The following is a 24,287-nucleotide window of genomic DNA, read 5'->3' as shown; positions in this document are numbered from 1 at the left end:
TACAACCTCAAAGTTGCTTTGTAATGTGTCAAACCAAGTCAGCTATGGATCAAGCCTTATTTTAAGAATTCCTATTATCACACCAATTTGTTTCTTACACATTAACCTTGGTATCGATGGATCTCAATGAGTAGGGGTTAACATTTTATTTTATTTTGTTATCATCCCATGACATTCTATGCAACTACAACCAATTGAACTAACAAAAGCGGATAAGAAAGGAAGGGGTTTGTAAATTTTCTCTATCATTTATTTCTAGAGATTCCTTAATAAGAAAAATAAATAAATTAAGAGAGAGCAAGTTAAGGAAAATGATTTTCTGACTCAAAATTTTTTATTCGATTTGTACACGATTGACGTGACAAGGGCACAGAATCATAGATCTTTTTCTTGAGGATACACAAGTAAAAGATCAACGGTTTTGTGCCCTTGCCATATCAACTGAGCGTACAACGAGTGAAAATTTTTGAGTCAGAAAATCATTAGTGGAAAAAAATAAATGAAGAAGAGGACGTAAAGAGAAAGGGAGATGGAAATGGTAAATTACACTCAAACTAGCATTGGGTCCACTATGGTGGGGGACACCTTTAAGGCTTTGAACGGTTACAACGCCAAGCAATAAGTTACCCATGAAAGAAGAAAACTTGTAATATAGAAAGATTTTATCGTGTGCCCCTCCCCTAATGGAATGTTCAATGATCCGGCAGCAAAAAGGTGCCACGTGGCACTCTCTTCTGGGCCATTTGTCTGATGACGTTTTAAAGGGGTAGGATTTGAGTTTCCCCTCAAGTGTTTCTAAAGCTTACTTAATTGCTATAAAACTGTGTATTTCATAGAAAGTGTTATAGGAGATTACATCCGAAAACATTTTTTTTTTCTCATTTATAGGAAAATATGACAACCACTCTTTCTGGCTTTCAGTATGGTTTTAAATCTGGAACCACATTAAAATGACTTGGCGAGTTATCTCATCGAGATTTCCACTATGACTCGCCCACCTCAATGAGTCATCCAGGATACGAGACATCTTAAATAATAAGTTTTAAAAATGAGAGCGACTAACGACCCTCGAAACAACCGCCTATGTCCGTATCTCTTCATTCCTACACATTTCTTTTTAGAGATTCCATAGACCTCAACCAACAAACATGATTTCTTTTTGGTTTTTCTCACAAACAAGTTAGTTCTTTTCTTGTTGGTTAAATTCCCAAATAATTACAAAAGTTTTCGGTATTTCTGAAATGTCGACAATTTGATAACATTTTGTCAACAATACCGACAGCTTTTTCAATTATTTGGGAATTTACCCTTTCCTCTTTTTCTTTTTTTTTTTCTTCCTATTTTTAGAATTCTAATGAAAGATTCTTTTAAGAGAATATTCTAATATATAAAAGGCTGTAAGTAGATCTGTCACAAACCATAAAAAATATCTCACTAAATATCAATCAAATAGAACCATATATGAAATTACAAGCGACCTCACATTTTTAAAAACAAGCAGACCACATGCATCACAAGGGTAGGGAAAACAACAAGAAACATCTGTCTTTGTCACTGTAAGCAAAAGCCACACATTATTATAAACCAAATGATTCACATTCCTACCAAAACAAGTGGTCCAAAAAATCAGAATAGTAGATTTTGGATCCAGATGGGTATATCCGGTCGATTTAGTACCCATTAACATCCCTAGTTCAAGGTGATTAAGAGATCGAAATCAACCATCCGATCTATCTTATTCTGCACAAAGTAATACCATTGATCGATCAAACAAAAGGTAAACAATTGCAGAAGAATGAAATCACTTCCTTCATTGGACAAACAGTAGCATTCCATTACAAATTTCTTTCACAAATGCGAAAAAATGTTTCAATATGAAAATAGAGAACCTAGATGCACGCATTAACAATTAACACCTATAAATAGAAAATGATCAAAAGAAAACAAACAATAGAATGAATCGCGAAAACCGATGGCACACGGCATTACTATAAAGCAAATACACAGGTCATCCAATCTGATCATAATTATGCACCTTTAAACCTCCACTTTTGCTCACTGTTTCAAAGATTAGGGCAATAGGGTTGTAACTTGAAATCTTCAGGAAGATTCCACAAACAACTTTTGACACACTGGAGCTTATGCAGCAATTGGAGAATCCTATAGTCAAGAAAAATCTTTGCAAATAAATATGGTAAGAAAAATATTCAGTGGTGGGAATGTAAGATCATTCCCAACATAAAGTATAAAAAATAAAAATAAAATAGAAAAGTGTAATTATGTTCTTATTTTTTATAAATGAAATTTTAGTGCCAAATAAGAAAAAAGAGGAGGTCAAGAGGACCTACCTCAAAGAACAATAACATAAACTACCACCCTTGGAATATTTTATTTACACCAAAGATATAAGAGTCCGATAATATTTATAATTACTTCATCAGAACGATCGAAAAATAGAAATTACATGAAAGACAGTCTCATATATCCCTAAATAATTCAAAGAGGGAATTGGGTCTGATTTTAGCTATGAAGAGGGGTAGCGAAATTGTCCCCTATAAAGACAAGAAATTTTTTATAATGGTATTGAAAAAATGATGAGCATGTAGCATTTAAGTAAAGAATGCTGTGGACCCACTTTTCAAAGGTCCTATTTATAACTCCTAGATCAAAAACCTTAAAAATCAGATCTGTGCGAGTATATAAGTAACCCATTAAGAAATTGTGCGAGTATATTTCAATCTTGGGTTCTCTTCTTTTGGTGTAAGCTTTCAGGGTGTATTTTTTGAAGACTTCTTGGGGAGATGGGATTGTATTTTTATCATATACGATGAGTAGTGTTTTTTGGGGGTCTATTCTAAGTCTTGTTGTTTGCTTTGCATCTGGTTGGTCATCGAAAACTCCTTTTATTAATGATTTTTATTTAGCCATAATAATAATAATAATAATAATAACAGACTTTGTGCATTGCATCCTACAAAATCCAATAGCGAGCAAGGTGGTTAGTAGTCAATGTAAAGGTGGGTTCAATGAGATTTGAACCTAGGTCGTGAGATCAACTATGCACATGCCTTCACCAACTTAGCTAAGTTGTCACCTTCACAAAATCCAATAGATTGGATACCTTTATGTTTAATGGCTTGTAACGTGTAGTCTGTCATCATTAGAACCCACCTCCCCCCTCCAAAAAAAAAAAAAAAAAACTACAAAACTTACTGTCGCAGTCAAGTTGGACACAGCTAACTGAAATTTTTCTCTAGTTTTTGTACCGGCAACTTGCCCAACCTTTGCCACCTTGTTGAAAGCACCACTAAACCAAGCTGCTCCAGCAGTTACATACCTGTTCAGTCACGAAAGCAGATTTATTATCCTCTCACCAATGCACTTGAATAGGGGTTTAGCACACAACCACCTGACTGACCATTTGTCTACTGTAGGGGTACCATGAACATTTTCTAACAGCAGGAGAAAATTTCTCTCTTCTATGACATGGATAGAGATAAGTACATAACCCCAAAAGAAAGATATATGACAGATTTTGAGAGAGAAAATCTGTTTGCACATCATAGAGAGAAAACATGATGAACCTGAGTTCCACAACCGAGATACCCTATGGATCCTCATAACAAACCCAATCCCCATGAGGACCCCTTGAAAGCTTTACACCAAAAATAATAAGCCCCCCATTACACTGATATTTACATCATGCTGTAAACTTTCTTTTCGTATAATTGTTTCATTCTTTCCAAATGGATCAACAAACCATGAAAGGATATGCGATTTTTTGTGGACCTTACAATTGTACTAAATTAAACAGAGAGAGAGTGAGAGAAAACCTCGAACCTGCTTGATTTGACAACTGAGCCTGTATCATTCAATTTCCTTTCTGCAGCAGTTAAAGCGGCCATTGTTTTATCCGAAACCTGCAACCTTTGATCCATGGACTTCACTTTCTCATTAACCACCGAGACGCCAACAGTTATTTTCTCTCTGAACCCAACTCTCTTGTCGAAGGAAATGACCTTAGCAGACGCATTGGCTGTCAACTGATGTTTCTCATCAAACGCTTTAGCCCTGTTCATGGCATCTTGTCCAATGGCAGAACCCTTTGCCAGCATACTCGTAACAACATCTTGAGCTTTACTGACATAAATCCTTCCATTCTTAGGAGAACTACTTTTAGTCTGCAAGGAAATAAGAAATCAAAACAATCCGAGTCTATACAATTAAAGAGAGAACAAATTTAAGGTATCTATCATAATCCTACAAACAAAATGGCTGTAAACTGGACTGATTGTAATCATCCATTATGTAGATTAGATGATTAGCATCATCAAATTCTGTCAGTTGTTTTCCTTAGGAGATCAATAAGGTGGGACCCACCAAATGGTGTACCTCATAATGTCAAGAATAATGATTTTCTGATGCCCCCTCTTACACAGGTCCCATGACATGGCATGTGTTAGAACCATAGATTATTTCCTCGGGATACACAACTGCACATATTTATGGACATGTACAGTTGTGTATCCTGAGGGAAAAAGTCTATGTTTCTAGCCCATGCCACATCAGGGGCTGTATGCAGGCGTGTGTCAGAGAGGGCGTCAGAAAATCACGACTAAAATGTAAACTCAATTACTTTGCTGTCAAGCCATTGCTAGACAGTCCACCTTAGATTTCGCCATTTGATGATTGACTTTATTTTTTAACACTAACAAGCAATGAAATCTACATGAGAGTGTATTGGCACCTCAACATCTACTGTAATGTTATCTGATAGAGCCAAACTTATAGCATTGTCCACCACCCTTACTTCCTGCATGAATTACACTGGAGCATATAAGAACCACTAAAAGTATGGCTTAAGAGATGTAATCTTGTAGAAAGTTATGAATCAAGTTCGCCCACACCTCAACTTTTGGAATGTAGTTTTCAACAGCAGTTATACTCACAATCTGGTCTACTATTGTTGCTCCCTGCACAAACAAAAGCAGAAAAATAAAATATGTATTACTCACTGCTGCAACAAATATCTGAGTGCATAATAGCTTGGTTCTACTGGATCAGAGATTTCAATACAAAATGTGTAGCATCATCTGAACAGAAGAAAGAACACAACCCATAGAAGATATGGAGGATTGCTCCAACTAAAGGTTAAAACTCCTACAAATGAATAAGTTTTGGAAAATTCTAGTGCCAGATATTAGGATCACAGGCCTAACCAACTTTATAACAGTGAGTTAGTTCAAGATTCTTTAATTGGATAATAGCCCATTTTGATGATGGACTGGGCAAAGCCATGGATCATGCTTCATCCGCTAAAGCCAAAATGAGTTGTTTTTCCAGAAATTGAACAACAATACAGGACACCTTAAAAAATTTCAATTATTTGAATTGAATGAATAATTTTATTTATCAATAAAGGACTGCCAATTAGGTTTCTCAGGCTGGTGCAGCCATATCATACTTCATTTACTGCCACCTTTGTCTTCTTAGGTTCCACTTTTTGCGACTAATTCGCCTCCTTTCTGATTGTTTTCTACTCTAAATAATGCCATTGTGTGAAAAAAACAATTAAATAATTTTCTTGTGTCACTCTTTTGATTAAAGAAGGTATTAAAAAAGACTAATGATAAACTGACTTGCAAAAATTGAAGTACTTGATGTGGCAGTGCACAAAACCATAGATCTTTTTCTTGTGTATCCCGAAGAAAAAGATATATGGTTTTGTGCACTGCCATGTCAAGAGCGTCAGTTTATCACTGTAGAAGCCCATGGGCCTAACTCATCCTCACAATCTCGCAAAGCCGGCTTTAAGGTGAGGATTGCCCCAGGTTTATATAGGTCATGATACCCAGGCAATGTGTCTCCTACATCCCTGTGGTTACACGCTCTGATACCATGTAGAAGCCCATAGGCCTAACTCATCCTCACAAAACAGGTTTCTAAGGTGAGGATTGTGCCAGGTTTATATATAGCCCAAGATCATGATACCCACAAGCAATGTGGGACTGTCGCTCACAATTGCGACTCATTAAAAAAACTTCTCAATATACTCTTGGTTTCTTAAAACATGCCCAAAAGCGATTCCTCTCCTAATTGATGTTTAGTTCGGACATGTCTGGATTATCATTTTGTGGAGAGAAAATACATTTTTAAGAGCGTTTTGTTGTCAAAATGTCTAAGGGGGTACCCACAAACAGGATCTCAATCTCCACAATCTAAAGCATCTTAAAAACTTAAAAACTTAAAACTGAATTAGCACAAATTAAAGAGGAATATAAATAGAGTGGAAATGTGGGATTTTTCAAAAACACGTCGGACAGTTGTGTTAACTACAGGGATCTTTAGGTTGATTTACAGACCTAATCACGCAACCAAATAGATCCTAAAAGAAACCAAAGACTAGCCAAACTCTTTGTTAGCTTTCTAGAAAATAATTTGTGATCCAGAAAACTATATGCTCAGAACCAAACAGAGTCAAACAAGAAAATCAAGTAAAAACAGGAAGATATACCGATAACAGTAACGCAATCTCCAGAGCTTTTGAATCTTTGAATGTGACAAACGCAGTCTTCGATTGCCCAACATCACTGCACATAAAGCCCTCCAAATGTCAATAAGAAACCTCAAATTCAACGAAACAAGAACTCTACAGTCAACAAAAACCCTAAAAAGGAGAAACAAGACATTTTTTAAAAATCCAGAAAATAAAACCACATTGTCATAAAACACTGACACTAACAACCAGAACCCTAATTCAAACTAAGAAATCTCTCCGAAAGAAAAAAAAAAAAAAACAGATGAAGGAGAGAGAACCGTTGGATCTCGATGTGATCTATATCTCCAGAAAATGAGAAAAATTCTTGAATCTCTCTTTCTCCCGCCAGATCTGAAACATGCTGTACTTGAACTGTTCTCGTCTGAAAAATGAAGAACTAAATTACAAAACCAATAAAATAAAAAATAAAAAAAATTACAAAAGCTTGAATTAGAGCTTTAAATCTCACCTGCATTGTTTCAGAAAAATTAAATTTCCTACTTTTTTTTTTTGTTTCTCTCTTATCTTCTTGGGTCTAGAGAACGAAAAGTAAAGGCAGACGATTCAAAGAAACGTGAACTATATTACATCAATACCCCTGGATTTAGCTAAAATTATAAGAATCGAAACCAAAAAAATTGTCGAGATTGCTCGCTGTACGCACTTTGGAGTTGACCCCCAACTGTCGAGAATGATTCGTTAACTTCTAGGTTTCTATACGGAGAAGGGCAGAGTTGATATTTTAGTAAATAAAAGGGTTATTATCGTCTCGTTGAATTACTGAACTTTGAATATTAGCTCGACGTGCTTGGCGGCGTGCTTTGTTGGGTACCAACTTTTAACTTTAAAGCTTGAGATGATAAATAATTTGTGTCGAAAGGCTTTGCAGTGATTATTAGGCCAATAAAATTTTACAAAACTTTTTTTTTTTTTTTTTCAGAAAATGAATTACTTGGAAAAATAGTCATGCGAAAATGAATTTTGTGAAAATATGATTTACACCTATAGATGGTAATTGTACCTATGTAACAGTCAAAGAGCTAGACGGTTTACAGTTTTAGGGTAAGGTGGATCTCAGATAATGACATTTGGGTTTTTTTAGAGAGATTTACCGGGCAAATCTGCTAACTTAATCAAGTTGGTTACGTGGGCAAACCTTACTTTATGATTTACACTATCATGACAAACTTAGTAAAATTTCAAATATTACCGTTGAGCCTATATGGATTATCAAATTAGAAATCCAACAGCACAGAATTTTAGGTTTCATGGAAAAACTCAGATTAAAAAATATTTTTATTCAAAAATAATCTTTTTGAGAGGTGTTGGAAATGAATGACTACCGAACTCCCAAATTTAAAATTAAAATTCAATGATAAAAATTAATCTTTATAATCTTATGACATTAGATCATGTTTTTAAATGCCACAAATTGATGATATTAGAATTCGCTTCAAGTTATGCTGAGTAACAAATTAACTTCATAAATTTGCATTTTATGGCATGAATTCCCACACTAGGATTTGCTTGGTAACAAACTTGATAAAATGAGATTTGATGGGCAACAAACTTCATAAAGGAGAGAGGAGGGAAGTGGCTGGAAATGAAGGGTGACAACGGTGATTGGTGATGAAGAAAAAAGAAAAGGAAATTAGGATTTTAGTTTGACGTTAGAATTTCAGGATGAATTCATTTTCCCATATTCAGGTGGAAAAATAAAATCCAATCTTTATTGAATTTTTGACTTATGGTCGAAAGTCATTTTCCATGAAAAAATTGCAATCAGACAAGGACAATTATGATTTTCCCTCCATGTTTTTCATGGATAGTCAAACAAACCTTATCTAGGTGGAAAAATCACTTTATGGTTGGTGAAAAACATTTTTTCAATCATTTTGAATTTCAAAGAAAAGTGCAACCTGCACATGAAAATCACAGTGTCTAGGGGAAATCATTGTCCTGTCCATTTTCCATGTGCAATCATACCTAACCCCTCACCAAAAAAGGTGGCGTGATAATGTTTGGTTGGAAAATAATAATCAGTTTAGACAACATTATAGATCACGAGGAGTCTATTTGATTATTTGGCAAATGGACGCCCAGGAAATTTGAAATCCAGAAAAAACAAGTGGAAAAATGATTTCCATCATTTGATTGCATTTTAGGGGGAAAAAAGAATAGAAGAGCAGAGAGAGAGAGATTCACCTTCACCATCACCATGAGTTTTCATTTTCTGGATCAGGACATTGATGACCAGCAAATTGAAGCATCGTGGTGATGGTCGCATTCTCTCTAGAAGGGGAAAAATGGAGATCTAAAGGATTAGAGACAATTGTTAAATCATCCAGCTGAGAATATTTATATGCACCAACTTCCAAAGATGGTAGAAATTAAGCAAATAATCCAACTGTTAATAGTATTCAAATATACAAAAGAAATCAACCCAATGTCCCACAATAGATTTAAGTGCCCACAATAGATTTGCAGTATTACATAGCCGTGTCTCAACTGTGATGTAAAATTTTGTATTTCTCGCACTTCTTACAGTACAAATTATCTATGATGTGGAACCATAAAGCTTTCTGTAACTCCATATCATTGGAATTCTTTTGGGCGGTTCCATGTTGTTCAAACCAAACCTCGGTAAAATAACTCAAGTAAACTGATTGCAACCCTAATATTTTCAGAAACATCAAGATTGGCACTCAAATAAAACCTAGATTTGGATGTGGACAAGAATCAACGAACAAATGGCAATGCAATGCCCCGAGTCTGCATGACAGAACAGAAACACAACTCTACCTTCAAAAATTCTAGGCTGCAAGATTCTCCATTCTTTCTATTTCATCTTTAATTCAATTGTGCCCAACGCACAGCTCTTAATCTGCTTCTCATCAAACTCACCTCAGAAAAGCACATTCGCAGGTTTGCACACTAGTTCCTTGCTCAGCTCAACTTCCCATTGAAGACAGGTGGAGTTTTTTCTTAGCTGTATTGGGACTCGTGAAATACCTGTGTTCAAATATGGTACCGGCTTATTCCACTACCGATGATATTCTGAGTAGTATTCATTGTAATTGAGATATCCCCAGAAATCGCAGAGGCCAAATTCCCTGTGTTTCGGGGACTTTAGATAACAGAGATACAGTTCTTTCAGATTTTTCTCAAAGGTGGCTTTTATTGTGAGCACCTGCAATGTCAGACACAAGCATCACTTGTTTAATTGATGGTAACAAAATACAGATCCTCAAACAAAGGGTTAGGTTCACTAATGTGTTTTTAAAAAGCTGAAGAAATCATAGACTTAAAAATTTCAAATTACAATGCATGATATTTCCAAACTAGTTTGGATTTCAGCTTCTGAAAAATTTATGTCATTCATGAACATTCTATCTAGATAAAAGTAGAGTAGCTGGGAGAGGTGAGGAAGAACCTGGAGAATTTATGAGATTCTCTAATGTAATAACAACATTTATGTGTAAAATGTTCTAGAGTAAGCCTAGGAAGTTTTTGGAATGTGTTCCCCAAGTTTCTACAAGGGGGAGAGGTCCTCATTGGTATCCCTTCCTTAGGAATCACAAGAGGTGTTCAGAAATGAGTTTCAAGTTTTGCAGCAGTGAAACCAAAGTTGTTGAGGAAGTTAAATGGTTCCATGTGACGTACGAAAAGGAGCTCACCATGACAGTGGGATAGGACTCATAATTGCACATTATCTACACTGTCCAAGAGTAAGTCTGAACCAAACACCCCCAACAGTATTCCCATTTAACTAGGTACTACATAGCTTGAAACTATCAACCAAACAACCCACAAATGTCTTTGGTCAAACATGTGTTCCTGTCTGAGTTGCACAGGTTTCTAATTGAAAGAAACAGGAGATGCATTTTATTACCTGGGAAAAGTTGAGCCGAGAAAGAAGCCCTGAAGTTCCTCTAACATCCAATCCAACCTCTGACCCACCCCTGGTGAAACATGAGCGGAAGTCCAGTGCACATTGCAAAATGCTCTCAATGATAGCAGCAACTGGTCGTGTTTCATCAGATAGGAAACATCTAAAAGCAAATAACATACTGATCAATTAGAATCAGATCACACACACACACACACACACACATATACATATATATATGAATATCAATTTACCTAAAAACTATATATATATATATATATACAAACGCACACACACACACACACACACACACACATATATATATATATATGAATATCAATTTACCTAAAAACCTAGTCTCATCATCAGCAACAACATTCATAAAAATCACCAGTAAAAATATCATAGGAAGTTTTGGACATTTAGTAGCACAGCAGATAATCTTCCATCAAAGACTAGAAATTTTATCCCATACTCTTCCCAGCTAATAAATCGTAGAGAAAGTTCTAAAACATTTCAACTCACATTAGCAATGAATCAGCAAGATATGCCATATGCACGGACTCTAAATCGAGCATATCTCTGACCTGTGTAAAGAAAATACACTCCATGAACCACAGGACAATATATCTTTAAGAAGATTATGATTTCTGAAATAAAAAAGAAACATACAAATTATGTCATTCCAGGTCATAAAGCAACAGTACAGTCTCCATGGTTTATTTCTCCAAAATTGACCATATGAATTCCATATTTCTACTATTTTAACTTTGTAAAACTTAGGTTTTGGGCTTCTTTGTTCAAGTTGCCTTTGGGATTTTTACTTCATTTGAAAACATCAGACCTGGAGAAAATGTTCTAAGCATACCTGAGGTAAAAAAAAGTCCTCATACTTATCCACTTGGAAAGGACTGTGTATATTCCGATTTGATTGAAATTGCAAGTCCCTACAAGGATTATATATCCAACTGTGTAAATCTACAGTTCAACATGGTCCCCTAGCATATATTTAACTTTAATTAATATTTGTGCACAGACGTGCCCATGTTTCAGAATTCTTTGAAATTGCCATTGAGAACACTCCGTAATTGTACCAAAGATCCACGTGTCAGTGTTATTACATAGACCATTAGGAATCCATTCATAGAGATCTTTACAATGACTTCCAATACTAAACTCTTTCAATTGAGACTAATGTTTATTTTGATCTAAAACCCCTACAAACCTCAAAGATTTTCCTTTTTATGAAAATTATTTCAATAATTTTTGTATTCTCATATGGTACCGAGGGATTCTTATCCAGTTGCTTCTTTTCCTGCTATTGTCTTTCCTTGGTAGACCATCTTGACCGCCTCAGTTTGTCTTACCTTTTTGCACTTTTGTTAATGGATTCCATTCATAAAAATTAAATAAATAAAAAAGTACCATCAGTTAGACGTAGAAATGCTCATTTAGTGACAAACAAAAATGTCTAGTACTAGGTTGGCAATAAAGATTAAAACAGATTGCCATAGACAAAATGCAATAAAATGTTGAAGATGGCAAACCTGATGCTTGAGGGAGTGAAGAAACCTGCACCAGGATACATGTGACAATTGTGATTGAACATATTGCTGTAATGTAGACACGAAGTGATTGACCTGATGTCTGAGATGCAGCAACAGAGTCTTAAAAATAAATTGCGTACAATAATGAAGTCTCTAACAATGTTGAAATTTGTACAAGTAATAAAATAATTGTGTCACAACCAAGATAATTTCAACAGATGACTAGACTGTCTTTGTATTCAGTTTCAATTTCAAATGAATCTATTTTACCTATAAAAGAAATCCTCATTTCAAAAGAAAATTTGATTAGTGGAAAATCAAAGTTCTAGAGAGATTTATATGATGCCTTGCTAATGTGGTGGTTTGCATGATTAAGCCAAATCAAAGCCTTAGGAGATGTAACAAGGAAAGTTGCTAGTCAACCCATTATCCACGGTGTTGACGTGGTCGGACAGCTCTTTTAGGCTAAAGTGGTTTGGGAAACCTACACATTAAAAGTCACTTTCTTCTTGTGGAATGCGTCAATGGATAAGTATTTTCAGAGTTGAACACCTTCTTAGCAAAGGTTAAGGAATCCATAATTCATCAGATCTTCATTTTCAAGAATTTTCTTTAGTGGATCTTCATCTTATGTGGAAAGACATTGTTCAAGGACTGTTGAAGGACTGATATAAAAATTGTAAGGAGGGTTAGGGCTTCCGCTTATTGTGCAGCGTAACTTTTTTATGCATATCTCATATAGTGTGCTTTTAATTCTCTTTTAACTTGTCTTTACTTATATACGTAAAACATACCTCATCTTCATTAAGATGTTGAAGTGATTCTTATCCCTCTCATCAAATCCAGAATGGGAAGTCGGACTAATTGAATGCTCTAAATCCTGCAAACCAACATGAAGAAGTATAAGTAATTTGCAGATCCAAAAAGAAAAATGACAAAAAAAAAAAAGTAACGGGAAAATTGAGACGGCCCACATAATCATGTGTAACAATATATTTATGCTAATCATAAAAAGGGAAGACACGGCCATGGAGGTAATGTTAAATATTCAAATGTCCAATAATTGAGAGAATCACGCACTGATGGTGTTCTATGTGGAACAAGGATTTCATGGAAAAACTTTTGTAGTCACGTTTTTTTGCAGATTTTAAGCTCGTAGAACAGATAAACCAGTGATGATCTGTATAGAATGGGTTGTTCATCGCTGACAGTCACAAGAAGTAACTGTTTTTTAATCAGGTAAGTATTGAGGAAGTTATGTTGCTTTTTTTCCCTTTTTTGTATGACCGTGCAACCTTTTTTTGTTGTTGTTGCAGTCAGTCATAGTTCTGACCTTTGAGGCTATCTTTGATACTTCAACAATGTTTTTTGATTGATTTAGCCTCTTCCTATGTCTTTGTTTACCTTGGAGAGCTTCACGGAACTCTAAGCTGATGATATTCTCGTTTTCAGGCTTCTTTTTTATTGGGATTATCTCATACTTGTTCTATTGGTCCATTCTTTCCTTTTCCACTGAAAATCAAGTTCACAAAGCGACGAAAATGTGAAGTAAATATTAAAGATGAAATCAACTAAAAGACAAGCTAAGAAGTTTGTTTCTTGTTAAAGAGTACATTTAGTTCAATCAAATGCTACGTTCTTTAAAGGAAAGCTGATAAATGAAGGGGCTTAGACCCATAGCTCAGTTGGTGTGACACATTGCAAAACAACTTTGAGGTCATTGGTTCAAGTCCAGCTTACCCATCAAAGAAAGGAAAAGAAAGACTGATAAACAAGTATAAGTGTATAACAGTAGCATCCGTAATAGAGACAAAAATTAATTTTAAAAAACAAGAGTGGAAACTGAGAGCGTTAAAATCATCCAGTACAAATAAGAATGAAATCAGCTAAAATATATACATACAAAAATAGACCAGAAATTATGGATGTTTACCTTCAATGAGCACCATAATTCAGTTAATGAGAAAACAGCCAGCTTGATTTGAATGAGAAAACTGAAGATATCAGCATAAATTTTTAGTGCTCCTGGGGTCAGAACAATACTGATTGGCCAGTCCACTCTGTAGCCCAGAGCTATAAAATCGAAGGAATGAACTCCTGTCATTTGTAACATGGTGAAAAGCTAAATATCATGAAATAAACAAAAAACAAAAAGAAATACAATACATAGCTTAAATATTGGGGCAAAAATTAGAAAATAAAAAACACATGACAACAAATATTTACCGGTGGCTGAAGCTGAAAGAGGCACTGTGCCATGACCTTTCATATAAACGAATAACCGTTCCTGGTATGGATCTCCTTCGCATGAAGACCGCTGCACTGCCAAATCAAGCAAACTTTGGATTTCTGAGATTCTTTGGCTTGGCTCCACAATACACCATTTCTGGTTTTAAGACAAAAGAAAAGAAATAATCACAAAAAAGCCACTGGACATATATTAATCAAATAATTCAAAGGGCATAATACTGGGATAGAATACATTACGCCAAAGGGACATAATGAATAAATCTGCCCAATCTGCAAATTCCATAAAATGATAGCGTCGCAAAGCCAACAAATGTTGTCGCAAGTCAAAACCTTCTTCAAGTAATTTGATTGTGAAGTCACTAACATATTTATATCTGGCATAGTTCAGGAAAGGCATGACTGGTCGATCGACCTCACTTTCTTTTCTTTTTTTTCCTCAAACAAATTATCTTATCTAAAAAATAAATTTAAAAAAACAAACAAGCAAACCATGATCCAGATTCCAGGGTCGTATCCTCAACCTATATCTATTTGTTTCGCCTGGTTTGGCTATCTCAAGAAAAAAGAAACTAGCAAAATTTGAAACCACTCCTGGGACAGCAGCAAGGAAGAAATTTTTTATAAATTATTGACACGTTAATCTCTCCAAAATGCTTAATTGGGTAGACAACAGCACATAAAGAGCTATTTCAGGCATGATTTAGCCATATCAAACCAATACAGATTTTTGAAAAAACATATTTAATTATCAGTTTATTGCTTCCCTCTCTCTCTCAATATATAACATAACCTTAACTTCTGTTTCCTCCCAATTATTTAGGCCATTGCAATCCCACCTGCAAGCAGATCTAACATCTTGATCTCTCCAGAGAAATGAATTGTATAAAGTAGTTTCAAAGAAAACTTTTGACAGTTGTTTAAATGGTGTGGGCAGAATTGTAACATAGTGAGCAACCTTCGGAAACAGGGTGTAGTAAAATACAATTCCATGGGTGCAATTTGACAAGGTCATCACATAATGGCAAAGTTAAGTTCTAACTCCATGAATTAGAAAATAATATGATGCTGATTTTTTTTATAGGTAATACAATGCTGATTTATATATTATTATAATGTTCACCTTTCAAAATAAACTAAAATATAAAAGGTTCAGTTTCCAGTTACTCAGGGAATCGATAAATCCCGATCGTTGGATTTCATGTTTACACAGTTGGGATCAAGTATTATATATGTCCTGGCAGGGGCAAAATAGTTATAACACTATGATTGAATATCATAGAAAGCTATAAACATCAATACCATATTTTGTGACTATAGTCCTAGTAGATATCAGAGAAGAAAAAAGAAATTATGGTAGCTAGTATATCACTGTCAAATTTCATGTACATTTCCAATTATCTGAGTCTAGCATGTTTGTGACCAGGCAAATCATACTTGATAAGAAGAGGCAAAAATAAATAAATAAATGAAAGAACAAAATATAAAACAATGAGGAACAGAATCCAACCAAAAGACAAACTTATGAAGCCCCCTGCCCTGAAAGGTCTATTTGGGTTTGGAACAGTAATTTTAGCCCCCCCCCCCCCCCCCCGGAAAAAAAAATCTTACCACGGCCATTAACTTGTTATATTAGAGATGCATCTCAGGACAAATTAAAATAGAGCTGCCTTCCTTGACCGTAAATTTTGATATTCTGATTTGAAGTGAAGAAACAATCCCTCTAGAAGACAAAAATTTGAGAGGTGGCTTTGAAATAAAAAATAAAAAATAAAGAAGGATAACCATTACTTGCTTTAAACTTTTCAAATAAATGATCAAGGGAGGCACGTAAAAACTTTTTGAATCCAGGAGGCATATCTAATCTACCACATTAATAAGGAAGGTAAGTCAAAAGAAACCCAAAACAAAAAGAGACCCTAGTAAACATATAATGGATTCATCTTTTGCTCTAAAGCCAACACAAACACAAGGATACTGAAGCAAGATTTCCTGCAAAATGCATTTGTCAATGATAACATCGAGTGGTATATCGAATGTAGCCCCCGAACTCTTCCCGTGACCTCCAGAACTATGTACATCACTCTTACTAAGATAACTAAGCAAACTCTCCCATTTAGCTCCACCAGAAGCACTTGCTACAAAGTTCTTTTCCTGCAGGTTCTCAGAAGAGGTTGATGAACATGTAGAAGACACTTTTCTTCGATCGACTGGAATATCATTTCCATCCTGACTCTGTTCTCTGAAGTAATCATCCACACACCCCACAGCAGAAACATCAGAACTCATGAACAAGGGACGCTCACCATGACATTCATGATCAGGACTGACGAGAAACCTTTCTCCATACACCTTATGAGGATTCTCAACTGATGAAAAGTCAAAGCAAGAAAGAGAATACTGTGTATAGCTCATACGGGTTCTACCTATTGATTTGTCCATTGTGTGAAACAAAGTATTTTTTGTTAGCATAGGGTTCAAATTGAAATGATTGCAATTATACTTAAGGTTCCATAATGGAGCATGAAGTGCTTGTTTTGGTGAAGAATCATTTGAGTCAAACGCTTCATTGATACATAAAATTTCCCCCTTCAGGACTTCCTTCTTTCTATCAGGCATCTTCAGGCTACTTTCAGTGAGGTTCAACTGTGCTTCCCTCCTGTACCCTCCATCGACATAAAAAGGATTTTCCAAAAGCCCCCCTAGTGGCCAGAAAATAACAGACTTGTAATCAGCGTATAGAGTTTCCGATAATCTAGAGCATGTTACACCCCCTGACTGTAAGAGCTCCGAAGTATGACTCAACTTCATCTCTTTATGATGAAGATGCACAGAATGGTTGCATGGATCCATTTTTTCAACAGTGTTACAGGAAGCACCACCCAGAGCACGTGACTTTTCAATTTGAGAAGGCTTTGGCAATATACTCTCATTGAATAGGTTTGTGAATAACCCTGAAGCATATGAAGATCTTAGCTCCGCCTCAATCGAAATACCATGCAGTTCAGTGGGCCCCTCCAACTCATCTTGCTCTCCAGAACTACATAAAGATGAACATTCAGAAGATTCCCAGGGATCCACCTCATAAGATATTTCATCTGTTGAACTAGAAGCATCATGGGTACAGGATTCCCTGAAACATCAGAGAATAATCCGAACTTATACACAGAACAATAACACAAATTGAATGGAAAACAAAATAGTGTAAATTTGAAGACGGTTAATATATATATATATATGGGTCAGGTTCAAGGGACTTATGAGAAAACATATGTAAAAACAATGTAACATTAATAATTTTCAAAATATGGGTTAGAAATTTTGGATTGAGCTGATTTTTTGTGAGGATGATCTCTATGATGGGAAGATCATCCGAAAAAATAAAATCAGTCCAATCTGAAACTTCTAACCCCATTAAAAGTGATTTAGAATGTGGACCGTTGATTTTTTGTCAATAATTTGTAAATCACTTTTGATGGATTTAGAAGTTTCTGATTGAGTTGATTTTTTGTGAGGATGATCTTCTCGTCATAGTGACCATCCTTGCAAAAAATCAGCTCAATCCAAAATCTCTAACCCATATTTTGAAAAACCATTGTTTTTTCATATGTTTTTACATATGGCCCTTGAACCGCCCCCTATATATATATATATATATATATATTATATATATATATAGAGAGAGAGAGAGAGAGAGAGAGAGGAGAGAGAGAGAGATTTACAAATTTGAGTCTCCTTTGTCAGCAGTTGAAGAGGAAATTAAGCTATTAACAAATATAGGTACATTACCAAATGGCATTACCTGTTTAAAAATTGTAAAAGTAAATCTTAGTGAGCAACAAAAATCAGCTACTATATGGCAGGGAGCACTGTTACATAATGAAATTAAGATCAAAAGAACAGAAAGAAAGAAAAGGCTATGAAGGGGCTACCAACTCAAGGGAAGATTAAATAAAAATAAAAATATATGCATGAGCAAAACAAAGGAATAATAACAAGTTGTGTAAAAATTGCTCCCCTAAATCTACCAAAACCAGTGTTTTAAACGATGCTTTTTTTTTGGGAAGGCAAGGATGAAGGCACACTTTGAACCTTTAAAAGACAGATGCCACACATCTTCTACATTTCTTTTAGAAAAATTTACCAAAACAGTGCACTATTCATTTCAATTCCGAAAACAGTAAATTACCATTTTCAATAATAAGTTATCTTACCAAACAGTGTAAATCTGACATGGATATGGTGGTGGTGGCAAGCTGTTGGATTAAAAGATTCAAGTTTAGTTTACATAATTTTTTCATCCCCCCTCCCACAAAAACAGACCTAAGATAAATAAGAAAAAAAAATACATTAAAAATGAAGATCAAGGAGAACATCCAATAATACACGGAAACAGAATGATACAAAACACAATCACCCCCTAAACCACAAAAAAACACTACAGAACATAGATGCTACAAATCCAATCACATCTACCGACGAAGTCTCCGAAGAAGACTGAACTAAACTCTTTAAAAAGCTTAAACCAAAAGAACAGCAAACCCATAATTGAGATGGTAATATCCTGGCAAGATTGCTCTCGATTTTTGAAGATGCAAAAATTCCATTACCCCCAGAAAAATTGCAATGTTTTTCATTATGTTATTCTAGATCATTTAGAATAAAAAATAACATTTCATTTCAATGTTTTTAATTAAGCATTGATAAGACTGTAAATAATGTTAGAGTGAAGAGAAAAAGGTTCAATAAAAGATAGACCAAGAGCTACTAAAAATGAAAATGGGGCATCTGAAGAAGATAAACTATGGAAATAAAAAGCCCAAAATGACAACAAACAACAAAAGGTGGTAGATACTAGAGAATCCTTTCTGATGTGTGATACTTGGTGATATAAAATATAAAAAAATCCTGATCAGCAAGCAGATTAGTGAATAGTAACTAGTTGGTAAAGGCCAGTTTTGAACCAGGTTGTGGTACCAATGCACAAAGACTTTAACCAACGTAGCACGTTGGTTAAAGAGCGGTTGTAATCCTACTCCAACAAGACAACATCAGCTCTTACATGAGTTCTGTTATCCTTTCCAATTGGACAATCCATTAATCCAAGTAGAACAGGATTATAAATGGATAAATATTTTTTTATTTCACTGGAGACTGGGAATCAATGGACTTTCCATTAAACCTGTTTTACTAACAGGATTCATCGCTACTTTAGCTACTTTGCCAGCTTGACCGGTTACTCGAGATTCATCGTGTGGTAATCTCAATTAATTCACAACATACAAGCATTAGAAAAAAAGTGACCAATGAAAGTGTCCTCTTACGTTGCAATTTATCTGCTGATGTCTGATATCTGGTCTTGCAAAAAATCTTTGAAGGTTATCCTGCATTATACTGTACGTAGTTGCCCTACTAAGAAGCATTTCTTCAATGTTTCTTTTGCTGAAAGTTAAGGGGGACAAGTTAATCAGAAGATCATTTGAAGAACCACTCCAACAGGGGAGGATATCCTCAAAAGTTTGATCTCCAGGGTATGCAAAGTGGCACAATTCTAGCAGTTTAATGAGTACTTGTAGTTGCTGACCAGCTCGGAGTAAGGGAAGACAAAAATCTTTTAGAAAACAGGGAACCGAAACCCCATTCCGTTCCTGAGGTACAAATTACCAGATGGTTAGAAACACTAAAGGAAATATTTATATTTGCGGATGCACAGACAGAGAAGTTCTGAATACAAACCTTGTATAACTTTCAGTAAACATTACCTTGATGGTTGGTAACCAGATTCCACTAGAGAAGCCTGGCCTACCAACGCTACCATGTGAATAAGTAGACAAATCATCCACATATTCAACAATAAACTCCTTATAAGGATCATTAACCCTTGCCTGAAAAATCCATGACTTGATGAAACCACTGTATGGTTCATAAGAGCGAACAAAGAGATATTTCAGGAGCGCGTGATGAACTGGATCAGAATCCTAAAAGAAGAATATTATTTTAAAAAATCTATTAGCACGACTACAAGCAATAATTTTAAATGTCTTGGTTCAGAAAAGACACATGATACTAAGTAAAAACAAGAACCACCACCATAATTGTTCATACAAGCAACACAAACTACAAAGAAAACAAATTCTGACTGTCCTGATTCGCAATGCAGTAAAATTAGAGCGCTGCTATTGACACCACAATTTTACTCATTACACCCAAATTTTTTAAATTATTTATCACCCCCCAATTAAAGATTAAAACACACTCTTCAAACATTAACAAGGTTTGGCTCAGATTATAATTCAACATTATAATATTCGTTCAAACAGTTTCAGCATTTGTTTACAATTATGATTAGGCTCATATAAAATCCCAAACCCAAAAAATAGAAATCTAGCCAAAGAGAGAGAGAGAGAGATCGGCACCCCAACTTTTACCTATTCTCAACCATTCATTTACTTTCTTTATTTTTAATTGGGGTGTAATAAGTAAAGGTTGGGTGCCCATCGCAGCTCTCTAAAATTAACATAAAATACAAACAAAAGAAAGAGCAAACAAGCACCAACTGCCCAAAAGATAAAAGGGAGAAGAAAAGATCATCTATGAAAAGACAGAAAGAAACTAAAATCATTTCCTCAACCAACAACTTGAGCATTTTGATAATCTCATCCCACCTAAATAAAGATATCTTGGACAAGAAACCCTTCTAATCTTTTAGAATGGCCGCCCATTGGAACATATGAGAACTTCTTATTGATGACCTATTCTACCAATCCATATTTGAACTCAAAAATCTTGGTGTGATGCTACTTCCATAAGTTCCAACAAAAGGTAAAAGGAAAAACTGTATGCGACTGTCAAGATGAAGGCAGAGCTAGTCTGGTGAAGGTCATGTGATCTACTTAATATAAACCACTACATACTAAAAGCTTCTTCTACGTCTCAATAGGAAGGATAACTAGGGCAGTTAATCAGTTGGGTTTTGGCCAAGACCGAACGTACTGTCGAGGGTTTACTGCGGAACGCAAATCAAGCCAATAATCAAAGGTTCCAACAAAAATTTTGTAATTATTTAGATTTTTATTTATTTGGTCTAGATTGTCCTACATCAAGGTTGGGCTTGGGTAGTGGTAATAAAACCATTTAGTTTTCAAGCTCAAGCCTAGGAGTTAGGGCTGTTGGATGACTCAGACCGATAACTTTATTATAATTTATTTAAAATATATTATATTACATTATAATTATATTTATAGAATATATTTGTGGACTGGACTCATGGGCTGGGTTTGGATTTAGATGGGCTGACTTTGGTCTAAGATTTTGAAGCCCGATTGGCATTGGCCCATCCCATTAACATCCCTAAGGACAATGACTGAGGAAATGGCCAACATATTGAAAACATGAATGCCCTTAACCAAAAAATGGAAACACCTTATGTTGTCAATGGAATACCATAAATCTGACAGAAAAGCTCCCCTAGAGTCACATTGTTAATCATCGTCATCTAAACTTTAGCCCAAATCTAAGGAGTCATGTTTTGAAGCCTATCTATAGACTTCAATATGCAACAAAGCACTTCTCAACAATTCCATCATTGGTTTTCCTCATACATTGTGTCATAACTCTAATAGTCCTTTATGTAAACTGACCAAAAAATCATTCAATGAATAATCCGGTGATCAGTTTTCTTAATTTAAAATTTGGCAAGTATACTCATTAGAATCCACTAACAACAAGGACTGTATTAACCAAAAGCAACTAAATTCTAACATATGTGGACATTTTGGAACGAAATTGAAAAGTGAGAGGAAACAATTTAACTAGACTTACCCGGAGCTGAGCATATAAATAAGTGAGAAGATTTGCCCCTTTAGGGAAGTTACAGAAATCTGTGGTGGCTTCAGCAGTCAATTCCCCTAAAGAAGATGTCAAAAATGCAAGAGAAACGTTCTTGAGGAAGCAAATATTTCCAAGAGCTTCAATTTGAGTTTGCAATTCCTTCGTATGCAGGTAAACCTCTACAAGAGTAATTTCAGAATGCACCACACTTGTGAGACAACCCACTCCAGAAGAAATGCTCGCAGATCCACCAACATTCTTTGGTGAACGTCGTAATTTTACTGATTCATATAATGTATCAATGGCACAAATGTATCCTTCTAAAACTTTTTCAACTGCAACAGCAAATGCCTGATTAACAAGACTAATTCCAATTTCATTAACATGGTTAGTTTGACCTTCTGCAAACTTAGAATCCCCCATCTTTCTTTTAATCTCCTCTTCTTGGCTCATTCCATCCATAATTGAGTTTCTACTAAGAAAATAATTAACAAATTTACGGAGGATAAAAGCTACAAACCCCGAGCGACCTATAGACTTAAGAATCTTTCCCAAGGAATCAGTACTAGAAGACCGATGCCACAAACTAGGAATTCTGTGGGAAGTTCGGTCGGCTGGATCGGTACAAAATGATTCTGAGAGTTTTTCAATGCCATTGAGAGTGGATTCCAAGCCTTGTAGTGCATTTATAGCCAATCTCACCAAATTAATCTCCTACGAGAAAAATTCGAGGTCATACTTTTGAAGAAATTTAAGACAATTAGTTTTAAAAAATCATTGATTTGTTTGAATAATTGCAATGGAATCTAAACTAGCATTGTGAAAGGATAAAAAAATAAATAAAAATAAAAAAGGAAGAAGAAGTAGTTCCTACTGAATTCAGATGCGATCTGTTCAAATTATAGAAATTTAAGGAATCTAGAGCTTCAATTCCCGGAAAAAAAAAAAAAAAACTACTAGGGTTTCAGATCCAATGATAAAATCACCTAATTTCTAGTTTGAACCAAATCGAACAGAAGATCTGAAATTTCACTTACAGATATCGTAGAAGGATCATAAAGTGGATCGTGAGAAAATTTTGAGCCCGAAGTTTCAAAATGAGAAACTCCACTTTCAGAAGAGATAGATTCCCAAGGTTTCGAAGGAAGCCATGGATCTTCAAACTTAAGATTTGGGAACAAAGAGGCGAAATTCAAATCGACTGCCATTAATGAATACAAGAGAATTAATTTAGGGTTTTGGTTCAGTTTTCTGAGGATTTGAATTGCAGACCAAAACTTTAAAAGAGAGATTTACCCGGCAGACCTGACTGTTGCACTTTTATTAAAAAAACTCCCTTGGAGTTCTGACAACTCCAAGAGAACCTTGCTTTATGAAATTCATTACCCACCAAACCTCACTTTATCAACTTCGTTACCTTGCAAATCCTGGAGTTCATCCATGTCATAAATTTCAAATTTTTTTAGGTTAATTTGTTACTTAATATGCTTTGGAGTGGATTCTAATCACATTAATTTGTGACATCCAAAAACATGATCAACCGTAACAAAAAGTTCTAAGAATTTTAAAAAATATATATATTAAAAAAGTAAAATTAATTTTTACTGTTCAATTTTAATTTTAAATTTTGGAATCGATATTCTTCCATTTTTAACATCTTCCATCAAGTTCAAAAAGATTTTTTTTTTTTTCATTTTTTCTATTTTATCTGATTTTTTCCATGAAATATAGAAGGCTGTGTTGTTGGATTGCTAATTTGAGTATAATTTTAGCCCAATGATCCTAAGTACGATTGGAAATCTTACAGAGCTTGTCATGTTAGCATGATTTATGAGGTAAGGTTTGTACAGGTAACAATCTTGATAAAGTGAGGGAGTTTTTTAAATAAAATTGCAACAGATGGGTTTGCTCAGTAAATCTCTCAACTAAGATATTTGAGAGAATTCCCGCTTTAAATGAAAATGACCGCGAAAGAACGATCTCACGCATCGCGAGACCGTTTAGTTATATAAACTTTACTTCTTGGTGGACCTATGTATCCTTATTGGTGATTTATAGCCGTTGAGCGAGAGTGCATTTTAAAAAGATTAGATCAGCGCAGATGGCTAAAAATTATTCATGAAGAATATTCCAATCCAGTGGTTAGAAATCAATCATCAGCTTTCTTATTCCGTAATTCCATCTCGAGGTGGATCAAGTTCATTGGTTATTGAATGCGCCACATGGCATTGTGGGG

General features: G+C 35.1%; 2 protein-coding genes across 7 annotated transcripts; both read right to left on the bottom strand.

Annotated features, from left to right (window-relative positions):
- Positions 1–1,785: 1,785 nt before the first annotated feature.
- On the bottom strand, positions 1,786–7,196 carry LOC147385383 (binding partner of ACD11 1-like). Of its 2 annotated transcripts, none has more exons than XM_086422453.1 (8): positions 7,008–7,196; positions 6,817–6,920; positions 6,515–6,590; positions 4,908–4,973; positions 4,748–4,813; positions 3,841–4,181; positions 3,214–3,337; positions 1,786–2,177 (listed from the first exon to the last, which is right to left on the bottom strand). In XM_086422453.1, exons 1-8 carry the CDS (start codon positions 7,011–7,013, stop codon positions 2,064–2,066), a joined length of 897 nt encoding a protein of 298 aa, XP_086278579.1. In that variant the 5' UTR covers positions 7,014–7,196; the 3' UTR covers positions 1,786–2,063. The 2 variants fall into 2 exon arrangements, with proteins under 2 accessions (XP_086278579.1, XP_086278580.1); XM_086422454.1 differs by having other exon boundaries at positions 1,786–2,160; positions 7,008–7,193.
- Positions 7,197–8,880: 1,684 nt separating this feature from the next.
- LOC147385382 (Spc97 / Spc98 family of spindle pole body (SBP) component) lies at positions 8,881–23,342 on the bottom strand. 5 transcript variants are annotated; one of them, XM_086422445.1, is made up of 15 exons: positions 23,089–23,339; positions 22,043–22,765; positions 19,984–20,199; positions 19,546–19,869; positions 18,436–18,477; positions 17,944–18,023; positions 16,200–17,354; positions 14,457–14,598; positions 14,201–14,360; positions 13,908–14,071; positions 12,769–12,854; positions 11,975–12,074; positions 10,953–11,014; positions 10,431–10,590; positions 8,881–9,728 (listed from the first exon to the last, which is right to left on the bottom strand). In XM_086422445.1, exons 1-15 carry the CDS (start codon positions 23,257–23,259, stop codon positions 9,582–9,584), a joined length of 3,732 nt encoding a protein of 1,243 aa, XP_086278571.1. In that variant the 5' UTR covers positions 23,260–23,339; the 3' UTR covers positions 8,881–9,581. The 5 variants fall into 5 exon arrangements, 4 of the variants coding, with proteins under 4 accessions (XP_086278571.1, XP_086278572.1, XP_086278574.1 ...); XM_086422446.1 differs by lacking the exon at positions 18,436–18,477; XM_086422448.1 differs by lacking the exons at positions 8,881–9,728; positions 10,431–10,590; positions 10,953–11,014 and adding exons at positions 11,028–11,374; positions 11,466–11,515 and having other exon boundaries at positions 23,089–23,342.
- Positions 23,343–24,287: the final 945 nt, after the last annotated feature.

This window comes from Akebia trifoliata, chromosome 14, assembly GCF_017979445.1.
Source record: "Akebia trifoliata isolate Shusen 1 chromosome 14, ASM1797944v1, whole genome shotgun sequence".
Taxonomy (NCBI): Eukaryota; Viridiplantae; Streptophyta; class Magnoliopsida; order Ranunculales; family Lardizabalaceae; genus Akebia; species Akebia trifoliata.
This window is presented reverse-complemented; position numbering and strand designations above follow the sequence as displayed.

Excerpts from the sequence above, each read along its gene's own strand:
- LOC147385383 (XM_086422453.1), bottom strand. Across the intron at positions 6,591-6,816 it reads GATCACATCGAGATCCAACG|TGATGTTGGGCAATCGAAGA; the intron begins GTTCTCTCTCCT and ends CTTTATGTGCAG. Across the intron at positions 2,178-3,213 it reads TGTCCAACTTGACTGCGACA|ATTTTTCTTGACTATAGGAT; the intron begins GTAAGTTTTGTA and ends TTATTTGCAAAG.
- LOC147385382 (XM_086422445.1), bottom strand. The coding sequence starts at position 23,259 with ATGGCAGTCGATTTGAATTTCGCCTCTTTGTTCCCAAATCTTAAGTTT. Across the intron at positions 18,478-19,545 it reads ATCAGCAGATAAATTGCAAC|CTTGCCACCACCACCATATC; the intron begins GTAAGAGGACAC and ends TTAATCCAACAG. Across the intron at positions 9,729-10,430 it reads CTCGGCTCAACTTTTCCCAG|GTGCTCACAATAAAAGCCAC; the intron begins GTAATAAAATGC and ends CTGACATTGCAG.